Below are 24877 nucleotides of genomic sequence, written 5' to 3' on the forward strand. Positions count from 1 at the left end.
GTGCGGGGGCGGCTCCAGCCGGGTCTCGGCCCGGAGGGGTGGGGGGGGTCAGCGAGCCCCCTAGGGGGCAGGGGCAGGTGAGAGGCCACGGGGCAGCTCCCCCCACCCGCTGCACCCGAGTGGGGCAGAGCCTCGTGGGCACCGGGGAGTTGGGCTGTGCCCCCCCCCCCCCGTGGGCCATGCCAGGCTCGAGGAGGAGGAGGGGCAACTAGCCCCCCGCAGGGGCCTGGCCCTAATGCCAGGAAACAGGACGGACAATGTCCCACTTAGCTCTGCAAGGGGGAGACAGGGCTGCCCCCCAGCACCTCCCCCCCCGAGAGGAAACACCCCACAGAGCCTGGCTGGAGCTTGCCCTGCCCAGCTCCTGGGGCGGCTGCGAGCAGGGCAGCGCTCGCCGCCTGGCACTGTGGCAGGAAGAGGCAGCCTGTCCCCCCTGGAAAGGTGGCAGCTGAGGGACACGTGCCCTAGGAAATCCCAGCTTCTCCCCCTGGGCAGCAGCAGTCAGACACAGCATGGGGGGAGGAGGGTCTCAGCCATTTATTTACCCTTGTGAAGGTTACAGGGTGACACACCATCTCCCCTTCCGCCCCTCCCCCATGAACCCAGACACCAGAGGCCCCAGCTCAACAGTCACTCAGCTTCAGATGTTACTGCCCCCTCCACCAGGCACCACAACCCCTCCCTTGCTCACCCGGCTGAGCAGATCTCCCCACACCCCCAGGATGGGGGATGCTGGGCCTGCTCGAACTGCAGTTATGCTGGAGAGGAGGCTGCTTCTGCCAGAGGCCCCAGTGCTACCTGAACCGTGGCTCCTTCACCAGCTTTTGTGCTGAGAGGGGGAAGCTGCTGCAGGGAGGAGGGTGGTGCAGCAGAGGGAGAGGCAGAACTGCTGGAGGCAAGGGGGGCCTCGGGAGGAAGATGGTACATGCACCTGCGCAGGGCAGGGATAAAGCTTCCTCCAGGGGGCTAAGCAGGGTGGGCTGTCACTCATGAGCAGGGATGCAAGAGGATGGCCAGCTGCAGCATAACATAGCAGGCAAGTTCTTCTCCCACCTCCAGCCAAGCACCCTAAACTCCAGGGGGCAGGAGTCCACCACACCCCAGGTACAGCGATCACTGCCACCTAAAATTCCCCAATACAAGGCCCCAGGTCATGCTGGTGGGCCCCTGGGCTGGATCTGCATGTGTGAGAAGCTCCAGGCCTCCTGTCCTTATAACACCAGCACCAAGACTATGTCCCCTACCCCCCACCCCAACCCCCTGGGAATATACAGAAGGCCGGCTTCCAGCAGACTGCTGTGAGGGGCCAGGCGCAGGGCGGGAGGGATTATTTTTTCAGGATCTGAGCTTTGGCGCGGTTGATCTTCTCCACGACCGAGGAGTCAGTGGCTGCGGTGCACTTGGACAGGACAAGGTTCATCTCGTTCTCATTCTTGTGCTCGATGGCAGCGTCAGCAGCTTGGTCCAACTCTCTGCCGGTAAACGATAGGAGAGTCAGCGTCATGCAGGGGCAGAGCCAGGGAGGCAGATTCCATCTCCCCCTGGTTCCCTCTGCTGTGGGACCACCCCATCCCACCCACCGACACCACCCTGCCTTAGCTGGCGATCTCACAGCCAGCTCAGGGATGCCTGGCACCCCCCGCCCCATAGGGCGCATGCTGCTGCGGGTATGTGCACCCCCTGCCAAGGTGCATGCTGCTGTGGGTATGCAGCTGCCACCAGGGACACAGACAGGCCCATGCAGCACACACAAGAGGCTGAGCACTCGGAGAGGAAACTCCATCCTTTAGGCAGGCACATGCCCCACCTCCTGGCTGCGTGCAGACAGCGTCCGGACTGTTCCTTGTGTGAAGGAAAATTTACAGAGGGCCTCAGGCTTTGGTCAAGTTAGTAGGCCTGAAGTATTAGCTGAGCTTGCTTGTGTGTGTGTGTAAGGGGCAGGAAGAGGCAAAAGTGGGATGGAAAGTCCCCAAAACAGAACAATGGCCTTCTGCGTACCGGGGGCATGAGGCGGCGAAGTGGGAAGTCCCCAAACACAATTTGCCATCGCCAAGCTTGTTTTTCTATAAGCACAATGGAAAGTCAAACCACAGAAAGTTAGAAAAGTCAAACCACAGAAGAGCTAGAGAGGGAACAACAACAACAGGAAAAGCCAAATAAGGGAGATGATTGTTTCTTTCTGCTTTGGACCTTTATTACATTTTGTAATTGTATTCCAAATAAGGTAATCGACATGAAATGTGTGTGTAATTTGTCGGTGGTTTTAAGCTTTAAAAGGCTTGTGTTTCTCTTGCATCGGGGGGGGGGAGGAGGGGGGGGGGGGAGGGCAGCTCCTGAGAGCCGTTACCTCCCTGCACTTATAATCAATAAAGGAGCCTCAGGCTGATCTGATCCAAACTCAACATGTGGTTGATTTTCCACAACACTTGTAGTGCACAGGACAGTGCGGGGGAAGATGAGCAGATGTGCCCCACTGCCCGTTAGTGTGCAGAAGCAGAATGACTCACCCTGGAGTTAATAGCTCACTGAGTCTCTGTTAGCTCCGGGGGTAGAGCCCTGCTATAATCATGGCAGCCCAGGACCTGATACACACTGACCACACACAGACCTCGGTGCCCCAGGTGCAGGAGAGGGCAGCCCCGCCTCCTCTGCAAGGGGTGGGTATTTCCCTGCTCATAAAACCCTGCCACCCTGGCTTAACTGCCCACCTGCTCCCCATCTTCCTGTGACACTCCTCCCACGCTGGGGTGGGGGACACTGAACCCCAATCCTCTCTCTGAACCACAGGATGAGATGTTAGTCACAGTACAGAGCCAGATGCCACTGCATCGAAAGGAGCTCCTCCCCTGCAGAGAGCAATCCCCCCTTCCCCGAGAGGGGTCATGGCATTTGACAGAATGGGGCACAGAAAGGGGCCTAGATAAATTTAGAGGACTGGGCCAAAAGAAATCTGATGAGGTTCAACAAGGACAAGTGCAGAGTCCTGCACTGAGGACGGAAGAACCCCATGCACTGCTACAGACTAGGGACCGAGTGGCTAGGCAGCAGTTCTGCAGAAAAAGGACCTGGGGGCTACAGTGGACCAGAAGCTGGATATAAATCAGCAGTGTGCCCTGGTTGCCAAGAAGACTAACAGAATTTTGGGCTATATAAGTAAGAGCATTGCCAGCAGATCGAGGGACGTGATCATTCCCCTCTATTCGACATTGGTGAGGCCTCATTTGGAGTACTGTGTCCAGTTTTGGGCCCCACACTAGAAGAAAGATGTGGAAAAAGTCCAGCGGAGGGCAACAAAAATGATCAGGGGGCTGGAGCACATGACTTACGAGGAGAGGCTGAGGGAACTGGGATTGTTTAGTCTGCAGAAGAGAAGAATGAGGGGGGATTTGATAGCAGCCTTCAACTACCTGAAGGGGGGTTTCAAAGAGGATGGATCTAGATTGTTCTCAGTGGTGGCAGATGACAGAACAAGGAGCAATGGTCTCAAGTTGCAGTGGGGGAGGTTTAGGTTGGCTATTAGGAAACACTATTTCACTAGGCGGGTGGTGAAGCACTGGAATGGGTTCCCTAGGGAGGTAGTGGAATCTCCATCCTTAGGAGTTTTTAACGTCAGGCTTGACAAAGCCCTGGCTAGGGTGATTTAGTTGGGATTGGTCCTGCTTTAAGCAGGGGGCTGGACTAGATGCCTCCTGAGGTTCCTTCCAACAACGATATTCTGTGATTCACACAGGGAATGCCCATCTGCAACCCACCCTACACTCAGAACCCAGCCGACCCCCTCCCGCCCCCACCTGCGCGCTCAGACACGCTGCCCATGCAGGGTCTCCTGGGGAGCTGGAGCACTCTGCTCTGCCTCAGCAGGGGGCGGCTCCCCGTGAACGCACCTCATCAGGATGTGGGCCTTGACCCTCTGCTCCGGGGTCACGCGGGCAGCGTACTTCTTGGCCTCATGGCGGTTGTGATGTTTCATGCAGATTTCGACAAAGGGCTGGTATGGAGAACAAGGGAGACGGGAATCAGTGCAGGCGGCAGGCTTGGCTCATGGGGCCGCTCTCCTGGCTTGCTGCCACCAACCTCGTTCATCTCAACCCTCGCGCCCTCACCCGCTGCACCTGCCTCTGCCCTCGGCTTTGGGGGTGGTTCTTTAGTGCCTGTGCCTGGAACCTCACACTCCGTCCCCCGGGCTGGTGGAATTCTACTGGGAGCTGGAGGAGAGGTGAGCTTCCAGGTTCCCATGCTGGGACAACCTGAGCCCCCATCAGGGATCTGCCAGTGCTGCGTCTGAGCTGGCCAGAGGGGGCTGCATCCCTAGGCCCACGTTCCCTGCCAGCAGCCTGAGCTCAGCACTCAGCTCCCCCTTCCCGGCCAGGGGAGACCAAAGGCCTGGTGCCTGGTCTGTGGGACCCATACCAAAGGCAGACAGCTGGGAGCAAGCCGGGGCAGGACACTCCCAGCCAGGGGGTCTCTTATGGTGAAGAGAATCTCTTACCAGGTACCCAATGGGCGACTTCTTACTCTTGGAAAACTTCTCCATCTCCTCCCAGTCCTCCCGCTCGGCCAGGGCGCTGATCTTCAGCCACCAGAACCTGGGGAGCAGACACCTCGCGGCTGTTACTGGGGCCATCAGATCAACTAGTTTAACACACTCCCTCCCCGACCCCCGAGGACTGCTGAGTCCAGTTCCCAAGGGGCTGGCAGTACATCAATCACCAGCCCAGCCCCATATCCACCCAAAGCAAACCCCACCCTGCCTTGCCAGCAACGCTGGGCAGTGCCACCCCCAACACTGACGGTCAGGAGTGAGGGGAGAAAGGCCCCAACAACAGAGAGTGACAATGGGACAGGCAGCCTAGGGCTCTGCGTGCATCCAGCCCGTCATCCCATCTAGGCGGCCCTGCGCCCTACGCAAACGGCTGCCCGTCATGTGACCAATGGGGTTTCGTTGTTTCCCTGTACCCGCCCCCTCTGTCTGCAGCCGCTGTCATCTTCCACTTTGGCTGGAAGCCCGGAGGGGCCGTCTTTCTGTTCTGTGTGTGTGCAGTGCCCCTAGGCACTGTGGCAATACAGATAAACAACAACAGGTCCAATTGCTCGTCCGTGCCCCTAACCCCCCGCCCATCACACACACACGTATTTACTCCCCGGGGCTGGTCAGGGCACCAAGGGCTGCAGGGGCCAGAGAACGGAGAAGTGCTGCTCCCCAAGCCGGGTGAGAGAGCAGCAGCGGAAGCTCACCACATGTACATGCTCTCCCACGGCTGCTGTCCGCACCGCAGGGACGCTGATAACCACAGGCCACCAGTCTCCAGGGCTGACAACCCAGCACCCTGCCCTAACCCTGGTTCCTGCCCCAGCCTCTGACCAGGGGCCTTGCGCATATGAGCCACGTGTACTTGGAACGGCTCATCTGGTGCCAAAAGGCCTCCTGGGAGCAGCGCCCGCCTGCCCCGCGCCCCCCGCACTGACCTCTTGTCGGGGATTCGGAAGTCGCGGTACAGCTGCTCCGCCCGCTTGTGGTTGCCATCCAGGATGAGGCCGTAGACGGTGTCGTGCAGGGAGTAATCTACGTAGGGTTTGTCCAGCTCGTCCTGCAAGCGGCGCTGCATCCGCAGCAGTTTGATCTGATCCTCTGTGGCCTGTGAAGCAGACACCAGGACTGGGCTCCTCAGAGGGGCTGGGCCTCTCCCCTGTGGCGTCCATCTCCACGAGCAAGGCTACCCCGCCCGTGGCGTTCCCCACCCCAGGGCTTCCCCGGAGACATGAAGGGCTCCCAAGGGAAGGCTCGGGCTGTCTGGAAGAGGACTGTGCTTTATGCAGCTCAGCACCAAGGGGAGTTCCAGGGCCCCCTCGGCCCCACGGGCTGTCAGGAGCAGAGCACGCTGCTTCCTCAGCCCCTGCTGCCCGGGTCCCCACCCGGCAGCGCCGAGCACTGCTCCCAGCCGGGCCCCAAGCCCCTAACGACAGCAGGAAGGCCCTCTGCAGGCAGGCCTGGCCGGAGGCAGCACCAGCTGGCCCCTGCTGGCTCACCCAGATGCCCCCACTCCTCCAGCCATGCTCACCTTGGCAGCAAACTCGTTCTTGGCCTTGTAGTACTCGTCCACTGCGTTCTGCAGCGCCGCTACACGCCCCTCGATCCGCTGGAAGGGACACAGCAACCGCCGGGCTAGTCACAGCCTCCCCCACACACGAGGTGGGGCGGCCATGCGAGCCAGCCAGCGCTTCTGGGCGGAGGTGCCTGTGGGTCCAGACTTGTGACAAACGGACGAGAGAAGGTCCCATCCCTGCAGGACTCGCCCACCGCCCATGAGACAGGAACGGGGGCAGCTGGCTACCCAGGCACGGTTCTACCTAGCGATGGCCGATGGGTGGGAGCTGTAGCCTGGGCTCCGGGACCTGGGCTCCTCCCACTATTCATTCAACGACCAGGAAGCTCCTTATTGTCCAGTATCCCTGGGCAGCTAATTCCCCTTCCCGCCCCGCAGTGGAGCCAGACAAGTTCGGGAACTCCTGGGAGCCCAGAGGCACAGACAAGGGAAACTCGCCCCCAGTGGCCCCAGCCTCCTGGCAAACACCGCCAGCTAGGAGGCTGAACAGACCTGGGGGGGTGGGCGGGCAGTTACACCCACCCACGTGCACCTCACCGGGCTCAAAGCAGCAGGCAGAGATCACTGCAGAGGCACGGGGCAGCCCGACAGAACCCCAGTCCCAAGGGATTCGCCCACCCAGCCCAGTTCCCTCCCCAAGTGCCCCCGTCTTTGCCCAGCCTGCACCAAGGGAAGAGAGGGGCCAGGCTGCTCCCGTGCACCCCTCCCCAGCACACTAAGGCCTTCCCAGGGAACGGAGAGGAGGGACCTGCTCCCTGCGCAGGGAACCCACCCGGGCTCTGTGCCAGGCAGGGCACACCCTTGCCCAGCTGTGCCTGCCCCAAAGGGCTGGGGCCAGCCAGGCTGAGCCTGTCCAGCCTCAGGGGAAGGACAACTCCACATCGCACATCAGGAGCCACCCAACTCCCGGCCCGGTGCCCCAAGGCTGGGGGTTAAGGAGAAAGCACTTTCCAATCTTCCCATGATCCTTCTGTTTCCTCAGGTGAGCAGCCTTCTCCCCCCTCCCCCACACAGCAGGGAGGCCAGCGCCCCCTTAGTGTCAGGCCCCAAGCCCCCCCCCCCGTACCACAGGGAGGCCAGCGCCCCCTTAGTGTCAGGCCCCAAGTCCCCCCCCGTACCACAGGGAGGCCAGCATCCCCTTAGTGTCAGGCCCCAAGCCGCCCCCCCCCTCCCCATACCACAGGGAGGCCAGCCTCCCCTTAGTGTCAGGCCCCAAGCCTCCCCCCTCCCCCCGTACCCCAGGGAGGCCAGCGGCCCCTTTGTGTCAGGCCCCAAGGGCCCCCCCCCCCCCCGTACCACAGGGAGGCCAGCGTCCCCTTAGTGTCAGGCCCCGAGTCCCCCCCGTACCACAGGGAGGCCAGCGCCCCCTTAGTGTCAGGCCCCGCGCCCCCCCCCCCCCCCCGTACCACAGGGAGGCCAGCGTCCCCTTAGTGTCAGGCCCCAAGCCCACCCCGTACCACAGGGAGGCCAGCGTCCCCTTAGTGTCAGGCCCCGAGTCCCCCCCCCACACCCTGTACCACAGGGAGGCCAGCACTACAGAGGCATCTCCCGTCTCAGCACATCTTTATCCCTCTGCACCAGTTTGTCCGGCCCTCCTCAGAGGCTGGGAACCCTGGTCTCAGATGGGTGAATCCTCCAGCAAACGCCAGCAGAGGGTCTGGCAGCCCCCTCCCTCCACCCCGCAAGGCCCCGCCAACTCCGAGGAGACCCACCTTCTCACTGGAGTAGCTGGAGTGGACGTGGAAGTTCCCGAGCTCCTGGTGATCGTCGTCCTGGTTGTACAGGTCCTTGAGCGTCTCCAGCTCCTGGTGCTTGCAGAACTGGGACATGATACACGAGGTTACAGCCGACACCCCCGCCCCCACGAGAGTCGACGGGCTTGTTACAGAGACAGTCACAGGAAGCCCCACTCGCTCAGCCCCCTGGCCCAGCACGGCACCGGTCACCTCTCACACCACCAGCGGGGGGCGACAGCGGGCAGCACAGCCCTGGAAGTGCCCTGGCAGCTTCACACACCCATGAGCCCCACCCGCTTACGGGCACAGAGGGGGTGGCCGGCCTCTCACCTGGCGGTAGAGACTCAGAGCCACCGGCTGCTTCTGCAGAGTCATGAAGAAAGTGCCACGATTCAGTTCGTTCTTCAGGTGCAACACGACAGTGTAAACTGGGGCAGAGACAGCGCGTTAGAGGGGCTACAGGTGCAGTGAGACCCCCCCACCCCCAGTGGCCAGGGCAGTGAGCAACATACAGCAATCAGGGGAGGTCCAGCCAGCCAACTCTCAGTGGGGCCCAGAATGTGGGGTGCAAAGGCTTGGGGGGAGGAGAGGGCTTCCTGAATTCAGAGAGGTGGGGAGGGAGGGGAGAAGCTCCCCCACCTCCCAGGGGCTGGGAGGCACCATCACTTGGCAGCTCATAAGAACGGCCGTACCGGTCCATCTAGCCCAGTATCTGTCTACCTACAGTGGCCAATGCCAGGTGCCCCAGAGGGAGTGAACCTAACAGGCAATGATCAAGTGATCTCTCTCCTGCCATCCATCTCCATCCTCTGACAAACAGAGGCTAGGGACACCATTCCTTACCCAGCCTGGCTAATAGCCATTTATGGACTTAACCACCATGAATTTATCCAGTTCTCTTTTAAACACTGTTATAATCCAGCCTTCACATCCTCCTCAGGTAAGGAGTTCCACAAGTTGACTGTGCGCTGTGTGAAGAACTTCCTTTTATTTGTTTTAAACCTGCTGCTTATTAATTTCATTTGGTGACCTCTAGTTCTTATATTATGGGAGTAAGTAAATAACTTTTCCTTATCCACTTTCTCCACATCACTCATGATTTTATAGACCTCTATCATATCCCCCCTTAGTCTCCTCTTTTCCAAGCTGAAGAGTCCTAACCTCTTTAATCTCTCCTCATATGGGATCCTCTCCAAACCCCTAATCATTTTAGTTGCCCTTTTCTGAACCTTTTCTAGTGCTAGAATATCTTTTTTGAGGTGAGGAGACCACATCTGTACACAGTATTCGAGATGTGGGCGTACCATGGATTTATATAAGGGCAATAATATATTCTCAGTCTTATTCTCTATCCCCTTTTTAATGAGTCCTAACATCCTGTTTGCTTTTTTGACCGCCTCTGCACACTGCGTGGACATCTTCAGAGAATTGTCCACGATGACTCCAAGATCTTTTTCCTGACTCGTTGTCGCTAAATTAGCCCCCATCATCTTGTAGGTATAGTTGGGGTTATTTTTTCCAATGTGCATTACTTTACATTTATCCACATTAAATTTCATTTGCCATTTTGTTGCCCAATCACTTAGTTTTGTGAGATCTTTTTGAAGTTCTTCACAATCTGCTTTGGTCTTAACTATCTTGAGTAGTTTAGTATCATCTGCAAACTTTGCCACCTCACTGTTTACCCCTTTCTCCAGATCATTTATGAATAAATTGAATAGGATTGGTCCTAGGACTGACTCTTGGGGAACACCACTAGTTACCGCTCTCCATTCTGAGAATTTACCATTAATTCCTACCCTTTTTTCCCTGTCTTTTAACCAGTTCTCAATCCATGAAAGGACCTTCCCTTTTATCCCATGACAGCTTAATTTACATAAGAGCCTTTGGTGAGGGACCTTGCCAAAGGCTTTCTGGAAATCTAAGTACACTATGTCCACTGGATCCCCCTTGTCCACATGTTTGTTGACCCCTTCAAAGAACTCTAATAGATTAGTAAGACACGATTTCCCTTTACAGAAACCATGTTGACTATTGCTCGACAGTTTATGTTTTTGCAGAGCTCAGCCTGGCCCTGAGCTGGTCTGGGGGGAGCCCGCCCCCCGCCAGCAGGGATTCCTCGGGGCAGGAGGGCAGGTCGTTGTGGGGAAGGCACAGCTCTGCCCCATTCAGTTCTTGGCCACAGGGGGCCCTGATCCTGCTGGTTTGGGGTGCACATGGGTCTGAGACCCAATCTCATTCCCCAGAGACCACTGGAGCCAGCGCAGAATGGCTCAGACACCAGAGACCTGGGCCTGTTGGGAGCCAGGACCTGGAGTGGAAAGGCTCCAGCATATCCTGGCCGCCGGAGCCCCTGGGAGCCTTCCCCGCACAGCCGTACCTAGGTCTGTGTCTCCGCTCTCAATGGCTTTGTTCAGGGCCAGCTGGCTCTTTTTCATCTTCAGCAGCAGCGGGACCTGCTCCCCGGACCTGGGTTCGTACTCCAGCAACTGCCCCCAAGAGAGAAGCCCCTTCAGTGCACAGGCCTCCAGGATCAGCACGAAGCCAGACCCCCGGCCCCATGTGCTGGGCAAGCGGGCACTGCCGAGAGAGGCACCCGTGTGCTGCTCTAGCACCGCGAGCGGAGTTAAACAGGGGCACTGTGGGCCAAGGGGTATCACCATCCACCCTGCCAAATGCCATGTGCTTGGGAGCCCTGTCAGTGCCCCCCAGTCCCCCAGACACACACCTTAATGGCCAGCTCCGTCCGGCCACAGTCGTATGCCCGGGCAGCGATCTCCGAGTACGAAATGCCAGGGGTGTCTCCCAGCTTCTGATTGATGGCGTGTGCAACCTCCTCATCAGACTTGTCCTTCTGCTGCACCTGGAGGGGCGGGAGGGGAGGTCTGGGCCCAGCGCTTGGCACCCAAGGGGAGTGCTCCAAGAACTGCCCCCGCTCTGGCTTCCCCGCCTACCTTGTAGCAGGCCCAGTGAGCCAGAATCCTGCTGACGCCCTGGAACTCCGACAGGCGCAGGTACTCGCAGATTTTGATGGCGAGTGGGTACAGCCTCCGCAGAACTAACCTGAGACACGGGCAAAGGGAACGTCAGACACCCCCGGACGAGAACACCAGCAGCTCTGCAAGCACAGCCGGGAACCCAGCCAGCTCCCCAGAGCCCTCGGAGCTCCCCAGAGCGGCCCTTCCCCGCCACGCCCCATCCGCCTCTGCTAGGCATTGGCCAGGGCAGCACGAAGGGCCATGATGGGGGTGACACTAGTTCCCACTTCCCCGCAGGGGACGGGAAGAAATATTTAGGGCCGTGCCCCTGTAAGAGGGCCCAGCCGTAACGCTCGGGGTGAAAGGTCCCTGGCAGCTGCCCTGGCGAGGCGGGTAAGAGAGCGCTCGCTGCCGGGGAGAAGGGCAGCAGCCCAGGGGAGTGAACGGGACAGGGGTAAATGCAGCGAGGGAGCCCAGGGAACAGGGGTCGAATGCCAACAGTAACCTGGGGCAGCTTGTGGGTTTTACTTGTATTTATTGTTAAGCAGCTGTTAGTGATGCGCAGGGCCCCACCCCCGCACAGAGCAGGCGGGGTCGTGCGGGGACCAGCCAGGGACATCTCCCGTCCATTCAGCCCATGGCGCCCAGCACGGAGTGAGAACGGGGGGCGGGGGGGCGCTTCCACCTGCACATGCCCAGCCCAGAGCCAGGCCGGCTGGGCGCTCAGTCGCCTCCACCCAGTGACTGTTCAATGGCCTCTGTGGAACAAGGCCAGTTCCTTCCTGGTGGGCAAGTGACCGTAGCAGGATGCCATGAGACCTGGGCCCCGTGGTCCCAGCTACTGCAGGGACTGGGCCGGAACGAGCCAGGGCGACTGAAGCTAGTTCCAGCCCTAGGAGGGGGCTGCCTGCCGGGCACGACACCGGCAGAGGCTGGTGCGTGTCATGGAGGTTTGTCGAGAGACCCCTGGCTGCTGGACGCTGCAGACAGCAACGCTCCCCACACTTCTATGAGACGGATGGGGACAGGGAGGGGGCTGAGTAACCAGGCAGGGCCAGTCCGAGCCGAATGTCAGAGCAGGGGCTCCTGATGCAGTAACACCAGTGACTGTGGCCCTGGCCAGAGGGGATATTTGGGATGCAATGGTCCCATGCGCAGCCAGGAGGGGGCAGTTACCTGTCCAGCAGGACTTCAATGGTGAGCTGTTTGTACCTACAGCACCTGTTAAGGAGCAGCAGGGTGAAGGAACGGCGGGGGCTGAGCTGTGCTGGCGAGTTCCAGCTCCCACCACAAGCAACAATCATAGAATCATAGAATGTCAGGGCTGGAAGGGAGCTCAGGAGGTATCTAGTCCAACCCCCTGCTCAAAGCAGGACCAATCCCCAACTAAATCCCCAAATGGCCTCCTCAAGGATTGAACTCACAACCCTGGGTTTAGCAGGCCAGTGCTCAAACCACTGAGCTAGCCAATCCCACGGCCTGAGCAGTCACGGCATCTCTCCCCTCGGCTTGCACGTTCTTCTCACAGTGCAAGGCCAGAAGAGGCCCCCAGATCCCCTAGTCTGACCTCCTGCACAGCATAGGCCACTCCCCCACCCCCCAAACAGCTGGGACTAGGCCAAGGTCTCACCACCCACAGGAGACTGGACAGAGAACAGGAGGGACCGGGGGACACCAATGCCCGAAGCCAAGTAGGTGAGACATGCCCAGACGCTCCTGGCAAGCGACCCATGGCCCCGCTCAGAGCAAGGTGAGACCCCCCCAGTGTCTCTGCCAACCTGGCGATCAGTTAGACCCTGAGCACATGAGCAGGAACCAGCCAGCCACGCCCCCATGTTTCCTTATCCAAGGGAGGCTCCTCACCCCATTTCACACAGGGAACAGGTGACTTGCCCGGGTCACATGGCCAGTCAGGAAACCCAGGAGTCCTGATTCCCAGGGCCAAACTCATCTGTGGTGTAACTGCTGATTTCAGGGAAGTTACACTGGGGTGGGGCCTTTGGGCCCCTGTCTCTGCACTAGCTACAGACACCAGCGGATCCAGCCTGATCCACCTGCAGCGCCACCCCTCGGCCAGCAGAGGATACTGGGCGAAGGTCAGGGGGATGCCGATCTGGTAGTCCCGGATGGCATTCAGCACACGCAGGTCCCGGCACGTCCGCACAAAGCTCTCCGGGGGGAACTTGTCGAGGAAGCACTTCCCGAACGAGGCGGCCTGTGGACAGAGATGTGCCAGCGCTCAGGGAGGGAACGGGCGCTGAGACGCCCCCCACCCCAGATCCTCCCCTACTTACCCGGAGCAGAGACTTCTGGGTTTCCGGCTCATGCTCGTAGCCAGCTGCCTCGATGCACTGCCGCACCGCCTCCGCGAGCAGATTCTGGTCCTTGATCTCCCGCAGGTACTCGTCCGCCTTCTGGCTCTGTTTCTGGGAGGGGGCGAGAGAACCCTTCGGTCAGGCCAGGGACATCCTGAGCTGAAGGACCCGTCTCTGCCTCAGCAACCTTCGCCCGGCGGGGAGAAGAGCCATGACCAGCGTGGGCTTGCAGAGCGGCCAGAGTGGCTGGAGCCCCACCAGGCTCAGCTGGGCTCCTGTCCCTGGCACGGCCTCTGCCTCCAGGCTGTTTGCAGAGCAGGTTGTTAGAGCCAGAGCGACCACTGATGAGGGGACACGCCCCGCCCGGGGCTCAAAGCACCGTCGCTAAGGGGTCTCCTGTTCCCTCCCGGCCCCAGCAACATGCAGCAAACCCAGACCATGCTCTGGGGGGTCAGGCACTGGGTGCAGGGTGGAGGCAGCCCCTTTTCTCTGGGATCTTTCAGGGCCGAGGGGACAGACACAGGGATTCCCTCAGGAGCCCCGGTGCTTCCCAAGTACAGGGTGCTTGGGAGCCCCTGGGCAGAACTCAGGAGCCCCAGTGCTTCCCACGCACCCGGCACGGTGGGGTCAGGCTGGGAATCCACATCCCCATGCAGCTCAAAGAGTCTTAGGTTATAAAGAAAAGTGGGGCGGGGGCTGGGTTTTCAGCACCCCCAAGGGCCACGTTGAACCGAGTAGAGGCTGTTCCAACGTGCTGCCCAGCCTCCCTCAAGCCGGTGCCTCACGCTGCCGTCACCAGGCCGTCTCGGCGCCACCTACTCCAGAGCAAGGGCTGGGCCCCTCTGCCCCGCACTGGTTAAGTGGCGGCTCAGGCACGTCACCGGGCATTGCTGGGGGGCGGAGAGCGAGATTTGTGCAAACAGCCTGCTCTGAAATTCCACCCTCAGGACACAAAGCCGGCTCCCTTGAGCTCTGACTTCCACACTCAGCGGCCTTCCCTCGAGAACACCCACCCCCGCCCTGAATGCGAACCGCCTCGGTGTCTCCATGGATGGGGCTGCAGGGACTGCAGAGCAAGCCCGGCCCCTGCACCTCGGAGCAGGGCAGGAGCAGACAGGAGCGAGGGTGGAGCAAGGAGCATGAGACGTGCGGCTCCGTCTCTGCGCAGCCCCTTCACAGAGGTCAGCTGTAGGCCCCTTGGCTTAATGGCTAAGAAAAGGCCAACCCCCTAACGAGCTTTCCGCGTCGTTTGCAATAAGGGGTGTAACCGTTCGTGAGAGTGGAAAGGTTAGTTGCTCGGTATAATATCCTGTTTGTCACAACCCCCAATGCACTGACCCCATTAGCATGGGATGTCCGGAGAGTGCAACATGCTTGGAAATTTGCAACATGTAACAGACAAAAGGGAACATGTGCAACTGCCACGTGTGTACGAAAGGCAGCCATGGCTATCGATAAAAATGCAATGTTGAGTTACTGGGCGAACCGGCAGGCCTGGGATCAGCCAGCCAGCGGCACAAGGACTGGGTACTGTATTTCCATTCTTCGTATGCGCTGTTCTTCAGTAACAAAGGCAACTTTATTAATAAAGGCAATCAAGCTTGACTGCTTCTGTCTTCCTATTTTATTGTTACCGGCTAAGACCAAACCACTAATGATCTATAGATTTAGCTGTACCCGAGAGATCCCTAAGAGAAGGGACCACCCTGTCTGGAGCCAGACTCCCCTCTGGCTTGGCCACTGGTCCCTGCAAGTTACTGGGCTATGGAGGGGTTGGGATAGCTCTGGATGGGGTTTCCGTGGGACCCATCGGCTGCTGTGACTCTCCCTGGCCCCTCCGTTGGATCACTGGCTGTCCCTTTGCCCCTGCTGATTTCAAAGGGGAAGGCGGGGATGGGACACTTCTGCGATGGCATCCTGCCCTTACCTCATACTCTCTCTGTGCTTCCAGCAGGAGAGCCCCAGGCGCCATGGAAGCGATTTTAAAGATCTCCTCGCTGGCCTCTGAAACAAGGACGGAACATCCTCAGATGCTGCCCCAGACCGGGGGTGAGCCACCCGCCATTGGGTGAGCCCACCGTCACATGCACCTTCCACGGACCTTTCCACACACACGCAGCTCTAAAGAGGAACGTGGGTACCAACAGCCCCATTTCACAGATAGGGAAACTGAGGCACAGACCAGGGAAGTGACTTGCCCAAGGCCACCCCGCAAGTCTAGGGCAGAGCTGGGACCCAGACCCTGGTGTGCTGACTTCCAGCCCAGGCTCTTCTCCACTGCAGCTGCTTCTTTCCCAGCTCACTGCAGCAATTCCCTCGCCCTGCTGAGTTCCACAGGCCGCGATTGCTGGGAAGGGAGAGCCCCGTGGGGCGCTCTCCGGAGACACCGAGCTCCCCTAAGCCCCCAGCACAGGCCTGGCTTCTGGCCTTGGCTTCCCACCACCAGGGAGGAAACAAGGGCTCTCCCGGGGGCACTGCAGGTTAGCGTGACCTGTCTGACAGGTGACAGGAGCCGTCTGGGTCTCAGACCAACCTCCAGGAGAAATTTCCTGCATGGCCAAGCCACCAGGACACACCTGGCTACAGTTGCTCAGGAGAGGAAGAAGGTGCTGCTGAGCCAGGCAGGGCTTCAGCCGCAACTTCTGCTGCTCAGGAGCCAGGGGCGTCAGCAGCAGAGGGAGGAGGGCTCAAGCTTAGAAGAGCTGGGGTGCTGCAGGTCAGGTCTGAGGGGCATGGCCAGGGCTGGGTGGGGAAGGGGCACCAGGCCTGGAACAGCCGGGGCGGGGACGGGACGACCACTGAGGGGCATGGGCAGGGAGGGGGCACCAGGTCTGGAATAGCGGGGAGGGGTTGGGGGGAGGGGTTGGGATTGAGGGGCATTGGCAGGGCTGGGTGGGGAAGGGGCACCAGGTCTGGAATGGCGGGGGGGAGGGGAAGGGGTTCGGAGTGAGGAGCATGGGCAGGGAGGGGGCACCAGGCCTGGAATGGTGGGGGGGAGGGGAAGGGGTTCGGACTGAGGGGCATAGGCAGGGAGGGGGCACCAGGGAGGAAGGGAGTTTTTCGACATTCCACCCCAGGTTATCAGCTCCCTCGCCTCCAGAGCCAGCACTGGCTGCCGGCTGCTAAGGACGATGAGGCCATGCAATCTGGCATCCAACAGAGTCCGTGTCGTTCAGGCTGCCTCCCCCTCCCTCCCTGGATCTCAATCGGGTTTGGAAATTCGGAAATCCGCGTCCAACAGCAACCGAATCCCCACCCCCCGCAGGCTCACCAGGGATTTCGTGCAGGAACTCGTGCGTGGTACGAGAGAAGATCCTCACCCCGTCCAGCTCCGGCACCAGGTAGGAATCCTCGTCCAGAACAAACCTACGCTCTCCACTAAGGATCCACAGCTGTGCAACACGCCTCCAGGAGCCCCTCCCAGCCAGGCCATCCCGCTGAGCCAGCCCTGTCACAAGGCTGGGCGCTCGCCCTGCTCGGGAGAGGGCCCAGTGGAGAGACTGAGTCTCTCCAGAGTGGTAATCGCTAACGCGAACACACTGGGACAGGAGATCAGGCTGCGGCTCACAGGACTCAGCTGATCTCCACCTATTAGGGATCAGGAGACTTTCATGGGGGCCCGATTACACCCCCCCCCCACGGGCTACGGCGGGGTTTATACCTTCCTCTGGGATAGCTGGTGGGGCCGCATCAGGCCCCGGGGCTGAGCCCGTCTGGCAGCTCCTACGTTCTGACAAGCCCCAGTCAGTGGCAGAGGCAGGCACAAATCCAGGTCTCCTGGCTCGCAATCCCATGCTCTAACCACCCGAGTGTTACTCCCCGGGGGTCCCTCGACTCACGGCTCTGACTCGAACAAGCACTGCAGTTCAGAAATGACTAAGCATTAGAAAAGGTTCAGAGAAGGGCAACTAAAATGCTTAGGGGTTTGGAATGGGTCCCATATGAGGAGAGAAAAGATGGCGAGGAAGGAGCCTCTGCCGTCACACCCAGCTGGGCTGACCTGGGGCCAAGGGGATGTGATGCCATCTAGGAGCTCTGAGGAGATAAACGCTGCACCGGAGGGGGGGCTGTGCTGGGCGGGGCAAAAGGGTAGATGTAGGGGTAGGAGGAATGGAAGTAACAGGATGATCAGGCTCCTGATGGCCAGCGCAGCGCCAGAGGGAAATGGCAAAGCACTGAAAACGTAACAGAGGCAACCGTCCCCCAGCAGCCCCTGGGGAAACGGGCTGAGGCCCCAAAGTGCTTCTCAATCATCTGATCCCAGCCCCCCAAGCACTTCCTGCCTCGACACCCCAGGATCTGCCCTGCTGCCCTGCTCCAAGGATACTGAATACACTCCTTGGAGTTCCCAGCCACCAAGAGCCGGCGATCCCACGCCACCACCACTGCCCGCTGCTTGCTCCGGGGACGCGTGCACCTGTCGCAACGAGAAGTCTGTTCTGTTAGGACACAATGGAGCGAGGCTGTGCCCAGCGCCACAGCCCCTCAGCCAAACTCCTCAGCCTGCTGCAGCCTGCTCCTGCCGCTCCGCAGACATTCCCAAACCGCCCCGCCAGCCTCCCTCCGCACAGCCCCTCAGCCAAACTCCCCAGCCTGCTCCTGCCGCTCCGCAGACGTTCCCAAACCACCCTGCCAGCCTCCCTCCACTCAGCCCCTCTCAGCCAAACTCCCTGGCCTGCTGCAGCCTGCTTCTGCCGCTCCGCTGACGTTCCCAAACCTCCTCGCCAGCCTCCCTCCACTCAGCCCCTCAGCCAAACTCCCCAGCCTGCTCCTGCCGCTCCGCAGACGTTCCCAAACCACCCTGCCAGCCTCCCTCCACTCAGCCCCTCTCAGCCAAACTCCCCAGCCTGCTCCTGCCACTCCGCAGACGTTCCCAAACCACCCTGCCAGCCTCCCTCCACTCAGCCCCTCTCAGCCAAACTCCCCAGCCTGCTCCTGCCGCTCCGCAGACGTTCCCAAACCACCCCGCCAGCCTCCCTCCACTCAGCCCCTCAGCAAAACTCCCCAGCCTGCTCCTGCCGCTCCGCAGACGTTCCCAAACCTCCTCGCCAGCCTCCCTCCACTCAGCCCCTCAGCCAAACTCCCCAGCCTGCTCCTGCCGCTCCGCAGACGTTCCCAAACCTCCCCGCCAGCCTCCCTCCGCACAGCCCCTCAGCCAAACTCCCCAGCCTGCTCCTGCCGCTCCGCAGACGTTCCCAAACCGCCCCGCCAGCCTCCCTCCGCACAGCCCCTCAGCCAAACTCCCCAGCCTGCTCCTGCCGCTCCGCAGACGTTCCCAAACCACCCTGCCAGCCTCCCTCCACTCAGCCCCTCTCAGCCAAACTCCCTGGCCTGCTGCAGCCTGCTCCTGCCGCTCCGCTGACGTTCCCAAACCTCCTCGCCAGCCTCCCTCCGCACAGCCCCTCAGCCAAACTCCCCAGCCTGCTCCTGCCGCTCCGCAGACGTTCCCAAACCTCCCCGCCAGCCTCCCTCCGCACAGCCCCTCAGCCAAACTCCCCAGCCTGCTCCTGCCGCTCCGCAGACGTTCCCAAACCTCCTCACCAGCCTCCCTCCGCACAGCCCCTCAGCCAAACTCCCCAGCCTGCTCCTGCCACTCCGCAGACGTTCCCAAACCGCCCTGCCAGCCTCCCTCCACTCAGCCCCTCTCAGCCAAACTCCCTGGCCTGCTGCAGCCTGCTCCTGCCGCTCCGCTGACGTTCCCAAACCTCCCCGCCAGCCTCCCTCCACTCAGCCCCTCTCAGCCAAATTCCCCGGCCTGCTCCTGCCACTCCGCAGACGTTCCCAAACTGCCCCGCCAGCCTCCCAGAGTCACTCTCAGCCCATGGCAGCATCGGCGCCATCCTGGAGCCACACAGCCACTGGCAAGGTACCTGCTCCAGGCCAGCACCCCAGAGGAGGATGGGGGCCCAGACAGCTCGAGGGGGGAGATGCCACATTCCAGAACGAAACAAGAGCCCCACTTACCAAACCATCTGTCTGGGCGGAGCTCGGAAGTCGCAGCTGAATTCACCCAGCTTCTCCTGCAAAGGAGAAGACGCGATTTACAGGGAGATACGTCTGGGGAGTAAGAGGAGTGCAGGCTCTGCTCAGATGGGGACAACAGGATCCTCCGCCGGGGCAACTGTAGGAACCTCCCTGGCAGCACGTGCCGCTCTGAGCTGGTCACTAGCACCCCGGTGCTGTCTGTGCCCCCAGGAACACCAGCACCACGTCCACACAGAGATCAGGGTACGGCTCTGCTCCATCTGCCCTGGCCAAGAGCCCAAAGCTGGACAATCCCCAGCCAGCAATGCACCACTGGATATGAGTCGACAGTGTGCCCTTGTTGCCAAGAAGGCTAACTGCATTGTGGGCTGTATAAGTAGGGGCATTGCCAGCAGATCAAGGGACGTGATCATTCCCCTCTATTCAACGTTGGTGAGGCTCATCTGGAGTATTGTGTCGTTTTGGGCCCCACACTACAAGAAGGATGTGGAAAAACTGGAAAGAGTCCAGCGGAGGGCAACAAAAATGATTAGGGGGCTGGAGCACATGACTTATGAGGAGAGGCTGAGGGAACTGGGGTTATTTAGTCTGCAGAAGAGAAGAATGAGGGGGGATTTGATAGCTGCTTTCAACTACCTGAAAGAGGGTTCCAAAGAGGATGGACCTAGACTGTTCTCAGTGGTGGCAGATGACAGAACAAGGAGCAATGGTCTCAAGTTGCAGTGGGGGAGGTTTAGGTTGGATATTAGGAAACACTATTTCACTAGGAGGGTGGTGAAGCACTGGAATGGGTTCCCTAGGGAGGTGGTAGAATCTCCTTCCTTAAAGTTTTTTAAGGTCAGGCTTGACAAAGTCCTGGCTGGGATGATTTAGTTGGGGTTGGTCCTGCTTTGAGCAGGGGGTTGGACTAGATGCCTCCTGAGGTCCCTTCCAACCCAGATATTCTAGGATTCACTGAGGCTGTCTCAGACCCAGCTGCCTGCACCCCAGGCTCCGGGGACTCAGGAGAGCAGACTGGAGCCGCAGCCGGCAGGTGACAGACAGGCAGTGCCCTAGGGGCAGCACTCACCTTCAGGGAGGATGTCCCCATCCAGATAGAGCCCGTGTCGGTGAACAGGGCAAGGTAGTAGTAGTTGAAGGACACTGCCATCTGCACGTAAGCACCAGCGTGGGGGCTGATTCCAGGTGGAGTCTACAATGCAGGGAGAACAAGACAGAAGTGATAAAGGGACAGACGGACACAGCGGCAGCTCAGCAGGGTGCAGGCTGGGGGGATTGGCACCGGACACACCACTAGTGCTTGTGAAAGGGCAGAGCCCCGGAGAGCGACGTTCTCTCTCCAGCCTGCAAGCAGCGGCAGGGCCACCCCAGGGACATAAGAACGGCCGTACCAGGTCAGACCAAAGGTCCATCTAGCCCAGTATCTGTCTACCAACAGTGGCCAATGCCAGGTGCCCCAGAGGGAGTGAACCTAACAGGCAATGATCAAGTGATCTCTCTCCTGCCATTCATCTCCATCCTCTGCCGAACAGAGGCTAGGGACACCATTCCTTACCCAGCCTGGCTAATAGCCATTTATGGACTTAACCACCATGAATTTATCCAGTTTTAAACCCTGTTATAGTCCAGCCTTCACAACCTCCTCAGGTAAGGAGTTCCACAAGTTGACTGTGCGCTGCGTGAAGAACTTCCTTGTATTTGTTTTAAACCTGCTGCCTATTAATTTCATTTGGTGACCCCTAGTTCTTGTATTATGGGAATAAGTAAATAACTTTTCCTTATCCACTTTCTCCACATCACTCATGATTTTATATACCGCTATCATATACCCCCTTAGTCTTCCCTTTTCCAAGTTGAAGAGTCCTAGCCTCTTTAATCTTTCCTCGTATGGGACCTTCTCCAAACCCCTAATCATTTTAGTTGCCCTTTTCTGAACCTTTCCTAGTGCTAGAATATCTTTTTTGAGGTGAGGAGACCACATCTGTACGCAGTATTCGAGATGTGGGCGTACCATGGATTTATATAAGGGCAATAATATATTCTGAGTCTTCTTCTCTATCCCCTTTTTAATGAGTCCTAACATCCTGTTTGCTTTTTTGACCGCCTCTGCACACTGCATGGACATCTTCAGAGAACTATCCACGATGACTCCAAGATCCTTTTCCTGACTCGCTGTAGCTAAATTAGCCCCCATCATATTGTATGTATAGTTGGGGTTATTTTTTCCAATGTGCATTACTTTGCATTTATTCACATGAAATTTCATTTGCCATTTTGTTGCCCAATCACTTAATTTTGTGAGATCTTTTTGAAGTTCTTCACAGTCTGTTTTCGTCTTAACTATCTTGAGCAGTTTAGTATCATCTGCAAACTTTGCCACCTCACTGTTTACCCCTTTCTCCAGATCATTTATGAATAAATTGAATAGGATTGGTTCTAGGACTGACCCTTGGGGAACACCACTAGTTACCCCTCTCCATTCTGAGAATTTACCATTAATTCCTACCCTTTGTTCCCTGTCCTTTAACCAGTTCTCAATCCATGAAAGGACCTTCCCTTTTATCCCATGACAGCTTAATTTACGTAAAAGCCTTTGGTGAGGGACCTCGTCAAAGGCTTTCTGGAAATCTAAGTACACTATGTCCACCGGATCCCCCTTGTCCACATGTTTGTTAACCCCTTCAAAGAACTCTAATAGATTAGTTAGACACGATTTCCCTTTACAGAAACCATGTTGACTATTGCTCAAGAGTTTATGACATAAAGGGAGGGTGCTGCATTGCTGGAGCTGTGCGGGGAGGTACAGGCCTTTTGTCTCCAGGTCTGGATCTGACCCCTCCCACCAGTTTCCCCATCGCTCACTCACCACCACGGAGCAGGACGTGTTGTCCAGGAGGTACAGGTCCTGGCCAACAGCTAACAAGATGATGGTCACTCTGTCCTGGGACAGGACGGCCCAGCAGGAGGGGAGCTTCTGCAGACCTGCCGGAGGGCAGACACAGGTGGTCAGGCCCCCTGCCCAGCCCCGAAGGAAAGGGCAGGGGCGGGGGCGGCGTACCTGGTACCTCCGGCATCCTGCGCAGCTTGAGGTCGTCGATGTTGGTGGTGAGGGAGAAGCGGTGCGCTCCAGTGAGGATGGCCACGCCCGTGCCGTACTCCGTGTGGAAAACCTTCGCCTCCCGCACATGGTTCTGTAGGACCTCCTGAGCCACGAGACAGAGACAGGGGCATGGCCCAGGGAGACTGGGGAGAGCTCAGCGCCAGAGAGACAATGGGATCGCCAGCGGGGGGCCAGAGAACGAGACCCTGAACTACGGACACGGCCGGATGAGGGACTGGGGCAGCCCCTTCTCACTCTATCACAGCCGCGGCCAGCACTGCCGCTAGCTAGTTCTCACTCCGACCAGCCTGTTAGGGGTGGGTGAGCCGGCGGTACAGGCCTCAGGCCTCTTCGCCGCGGTTGTCAGCTAAACCCCCGGTACTGCAGGTCATGGTGCCAGAGGCAGAGAGAGCCCAGCGCCCAGGTGAGATCCCGGCACCAGCAGGAATCCCGGTCTCCTGGCACTGGCAGGGCTCCTGAGAAGCACGGCAGAGATGCCATTTGCACAATCGCATTTCCAGCTCGTACCAAGAGCCCAGCTCCACCCTGTCTCCTCAGGAAAGGCTCAGCAGGAGCTCTGCCCAAGGGACACCTGCCGTCCCAGCCAACCTGAAATCGCACACAGCTCGCGCCTCAATTCAAAGGATGTTCTGAGATGAGCAGGGCCCTAACCTGCTGACAGCTCCTCCAGGGTCCCTCAGGCCAGTTCGCAGCCCTAGTGACAGCTGTGCCCAGCTTCCTGGCCGCCCCCTCCCAGGGCCCAGGCAGTGACTCATGCATGGATCCAGGCCAAGGATGGATTTGGGAGCCTCACCGTCCCCAGCGCAGAGTCAAAGGCGTATAACGTGCCAGTTTGTTGGCAAGCAGAACACAGTACCCTCCCCTCTGCCCCCGCCAGCGCCTTTCGAGGATCAAAGCACGGTACACACTGTGACTGAGTCAGCCTCACATCATCCCCTGGGAGGCAGGCCAGGCCAGGCCAGGCTCATCACTCCTCAGCTCCAAAAAGGAGAATGAAGTCCCAAGTGGAACTAATTTGTTCCAGGTCATGCAGCAATTAATGGCAGATAAAGAAACAACCCAGGAGTCCTGGCTCATGGTTCCATGCTCTAACCACAAGATTACACAGTCCCTCCCATAGATGGGAATAGAACCCAGGAGTCCTGGGATCCCAGAACCCCCCGCTCCAAGCCCCAACTCCCTTCTAGAGCAGGGAACAGAACCCAGGAGTCCTGATTCTCACCTTCTTGATCCAAATACCAGCCCAGCCTCCCTCTGCTGACAAAGCCACCCAGCCTGCACCATCCACACTCACGTTGCCCATGCTGAAGTGCCGCTTGAATTCACAGAAGAGGTTGTAGATGAGGACGGTGCCATCCTCCTGGATGCAGAGCAGGTCCTCGCTGGCAGTCCAACCCAGCTGCACCACCTGGCCACTCTTCCACTGCGGGGAAGGACAGAACCACGCTCTGCACATCAGTCCCGCTGCCAGCAGGGGTCACTTTCATACAGTGACAGGAAACCCCTGTGACTACACTGCGGAATTCACACCAGCCAGCACAGCAGAGCTGGAGCCACAAGCCACCTCTCTGGGCCTCCAGCCTCTGCCATTAGGCCCTTCTCCTTGGCACCTGGCTGTCCCTGGCCTTTCACGACTCCACCCTGTCCTGGTTCTCCTCCTTCCCCTCCAGCTGATCCCCATCTCCATGGGGTCCCACAGGCCCCCTCCTTTTCTCCCCATATTCCCCCTATACAGCTTCAAGTGCGTCCTTCTGCTGCTGACCCACTGATCTGCCCCTCCCTTCCCAGCCTCTCCGCCTCCGACTCAGTCTGTCTCCTCCAGGAGGTCAACGTCCCATGGCCAGGCCCTCCCTACGTCACCACTTCTGTCACTGCTGGTACCACCACCACCCTGGCTGCCCACACCCGGACCCTGGGCACTAGCTCTGAATCCCCCAGGCTGCGGTATTCATTGTTACAGACGTGGACCGAGCTGAGATTGGGGCCCCACCGTGCACATAGTCAGAGACAGCCCCCGCCCCAGAGTGTTAAAATCAATATGGACCAGACAGATGGGGGAGTGAGGCACTGAGACGCTAAATGACTAGCCCAAGGCCTCACAGGAAGGCAGTGGCAGAGACATGATCTCGTAAGTCCTAGTCCACCCCAGCTGCAAGCTTCTGGGGGCAGGGCCTGAGCCTGCCTTTAGGTCTGTTCGGTATGGAGTGCATTGTGGACTTCACTGGAAATAAATAGCAGCTAAAATTTGGATAATCCACCCTCCTGCTTCAGGACGTCTCCTGACTGCTGCCAGGGTTGGCGGGCTGTCTCCAGCCCCTCCTCCCATACACCACTGTCAGACTGCATCTGAAGCACCGGGCCTTGTCCACTGCTGGAGGCGGGATACCACCACACACGTCACTGCTTCCATTCCGCTTAGGCAGCCCTGTGCTCCAGACTTCCCGCCCCAGACGCAGGCCAATCCGTTCCAAGCTCCTGATGACACCTTGGAGGGGCACACTGGAAGGAACTGAAAGTGAATTACTTGGGGATTGGTCCTGCTCTGAGCAGGGGGCGGGACTAGATACCTCCTGAGGTCCCTTCCCACCCTGAGATTCTATGATTCTATGAACATGGTGGAGCTAAAAGGGTATCGCTT

At 59.0% G+C, this 24877-nt stretch overlaps 1 protein-coding gene across 2 annotated transcripts in view; it reads right to left on the bottom strand.

The window, feature by feature from the left end:
- Positions 1-720: 720 nt before the first annotated feature.
- The window catches only part of LOC123370864 (vacuolar protein sorting-associated protein 16 homolog), a 28605-nt gene continuing 4448 nt past the window's right edge, over positions 721-24877 (bottom strand). Inside the window, exons 4-24 of one of the 2 annotated variants that reach the window (XM_045017717.1) lie at positions 23534-23662; positions 22177-22321; positions 21985-22100; positions 20188-20310; positions 19098-19153; positions 17461-17550; positions 16405-16499; positions 15061-15137; positions 13113-13244; positions 12906-13033; positions 11995-12030; positions 10795-10903; positions 10569-10703; positions 10221-10329; positions 8171-8268; positions 7817-7924; positions 6060-6137; positions 5467-5636; positions 4490-4586; positions 3890-3988; positions 721-1472 (exon numbers count right to left, since the gene is read on the bottom strand). In XM_045017717.1, the coding sequence (XP_044873652.1) occupies positions 1452-1472; positions 3890-3988; positions 4490-4586; positions 5467-5636; positions 6060-6137; positions 7817-7924; positions 8171-8268; positions 10221-10329; positions 10569-10703; positions 10795-10903; positions 11995-12030; positions 12906-13033; positions 13113-13244; positions 15061-15137; positions 16405-16499; positions 17461-17550; positions 19098-19153; positions 20188-20310; positions 21985-22100; positions 22177-22321; positions 23534-23662 (2151 nt within the window). In that variant the 3' untranslated portion in view covers positions 721-1451. Of the gene's footprint in view, positions 1473-3884; positions 3989-4489; positions 4587-5466; positions 5637-6059; positions 6138-7816; positions 7925-8170; positions 8269-10220; positions 10330-10568; positions 10704-10794; positions 10904-11994; positions 12031-12905; positions 13034-13112; positions 13245-15060; positions 15138-16404; positions 16500-17460; positions 17551-19097; positions 19154-20187; positions 20311-21984; positions 22101-22176; positions 22322-23533; positions 23663-24877 lie in introns of both variants that reach the window. The other variant, XM_045017716.1, reaches the window with a different exon arrangement.

The sequence above is a fragment of the Mauremys mutica genome, chromosome 5 (genome assembly GCF_020497125.1).
Source record: "Mauremys mutica isolate MM-2020 ecotype Southern chromosome 5, ASM2049712v1, whole genome shotgun sequence".
Classification (NCBI taxonomy): domain Eukaryota; kingdom Metazoa; phylum Chordata; order Testudines; family Geoemydidae; genus Mauremys; species Mauremys mutica.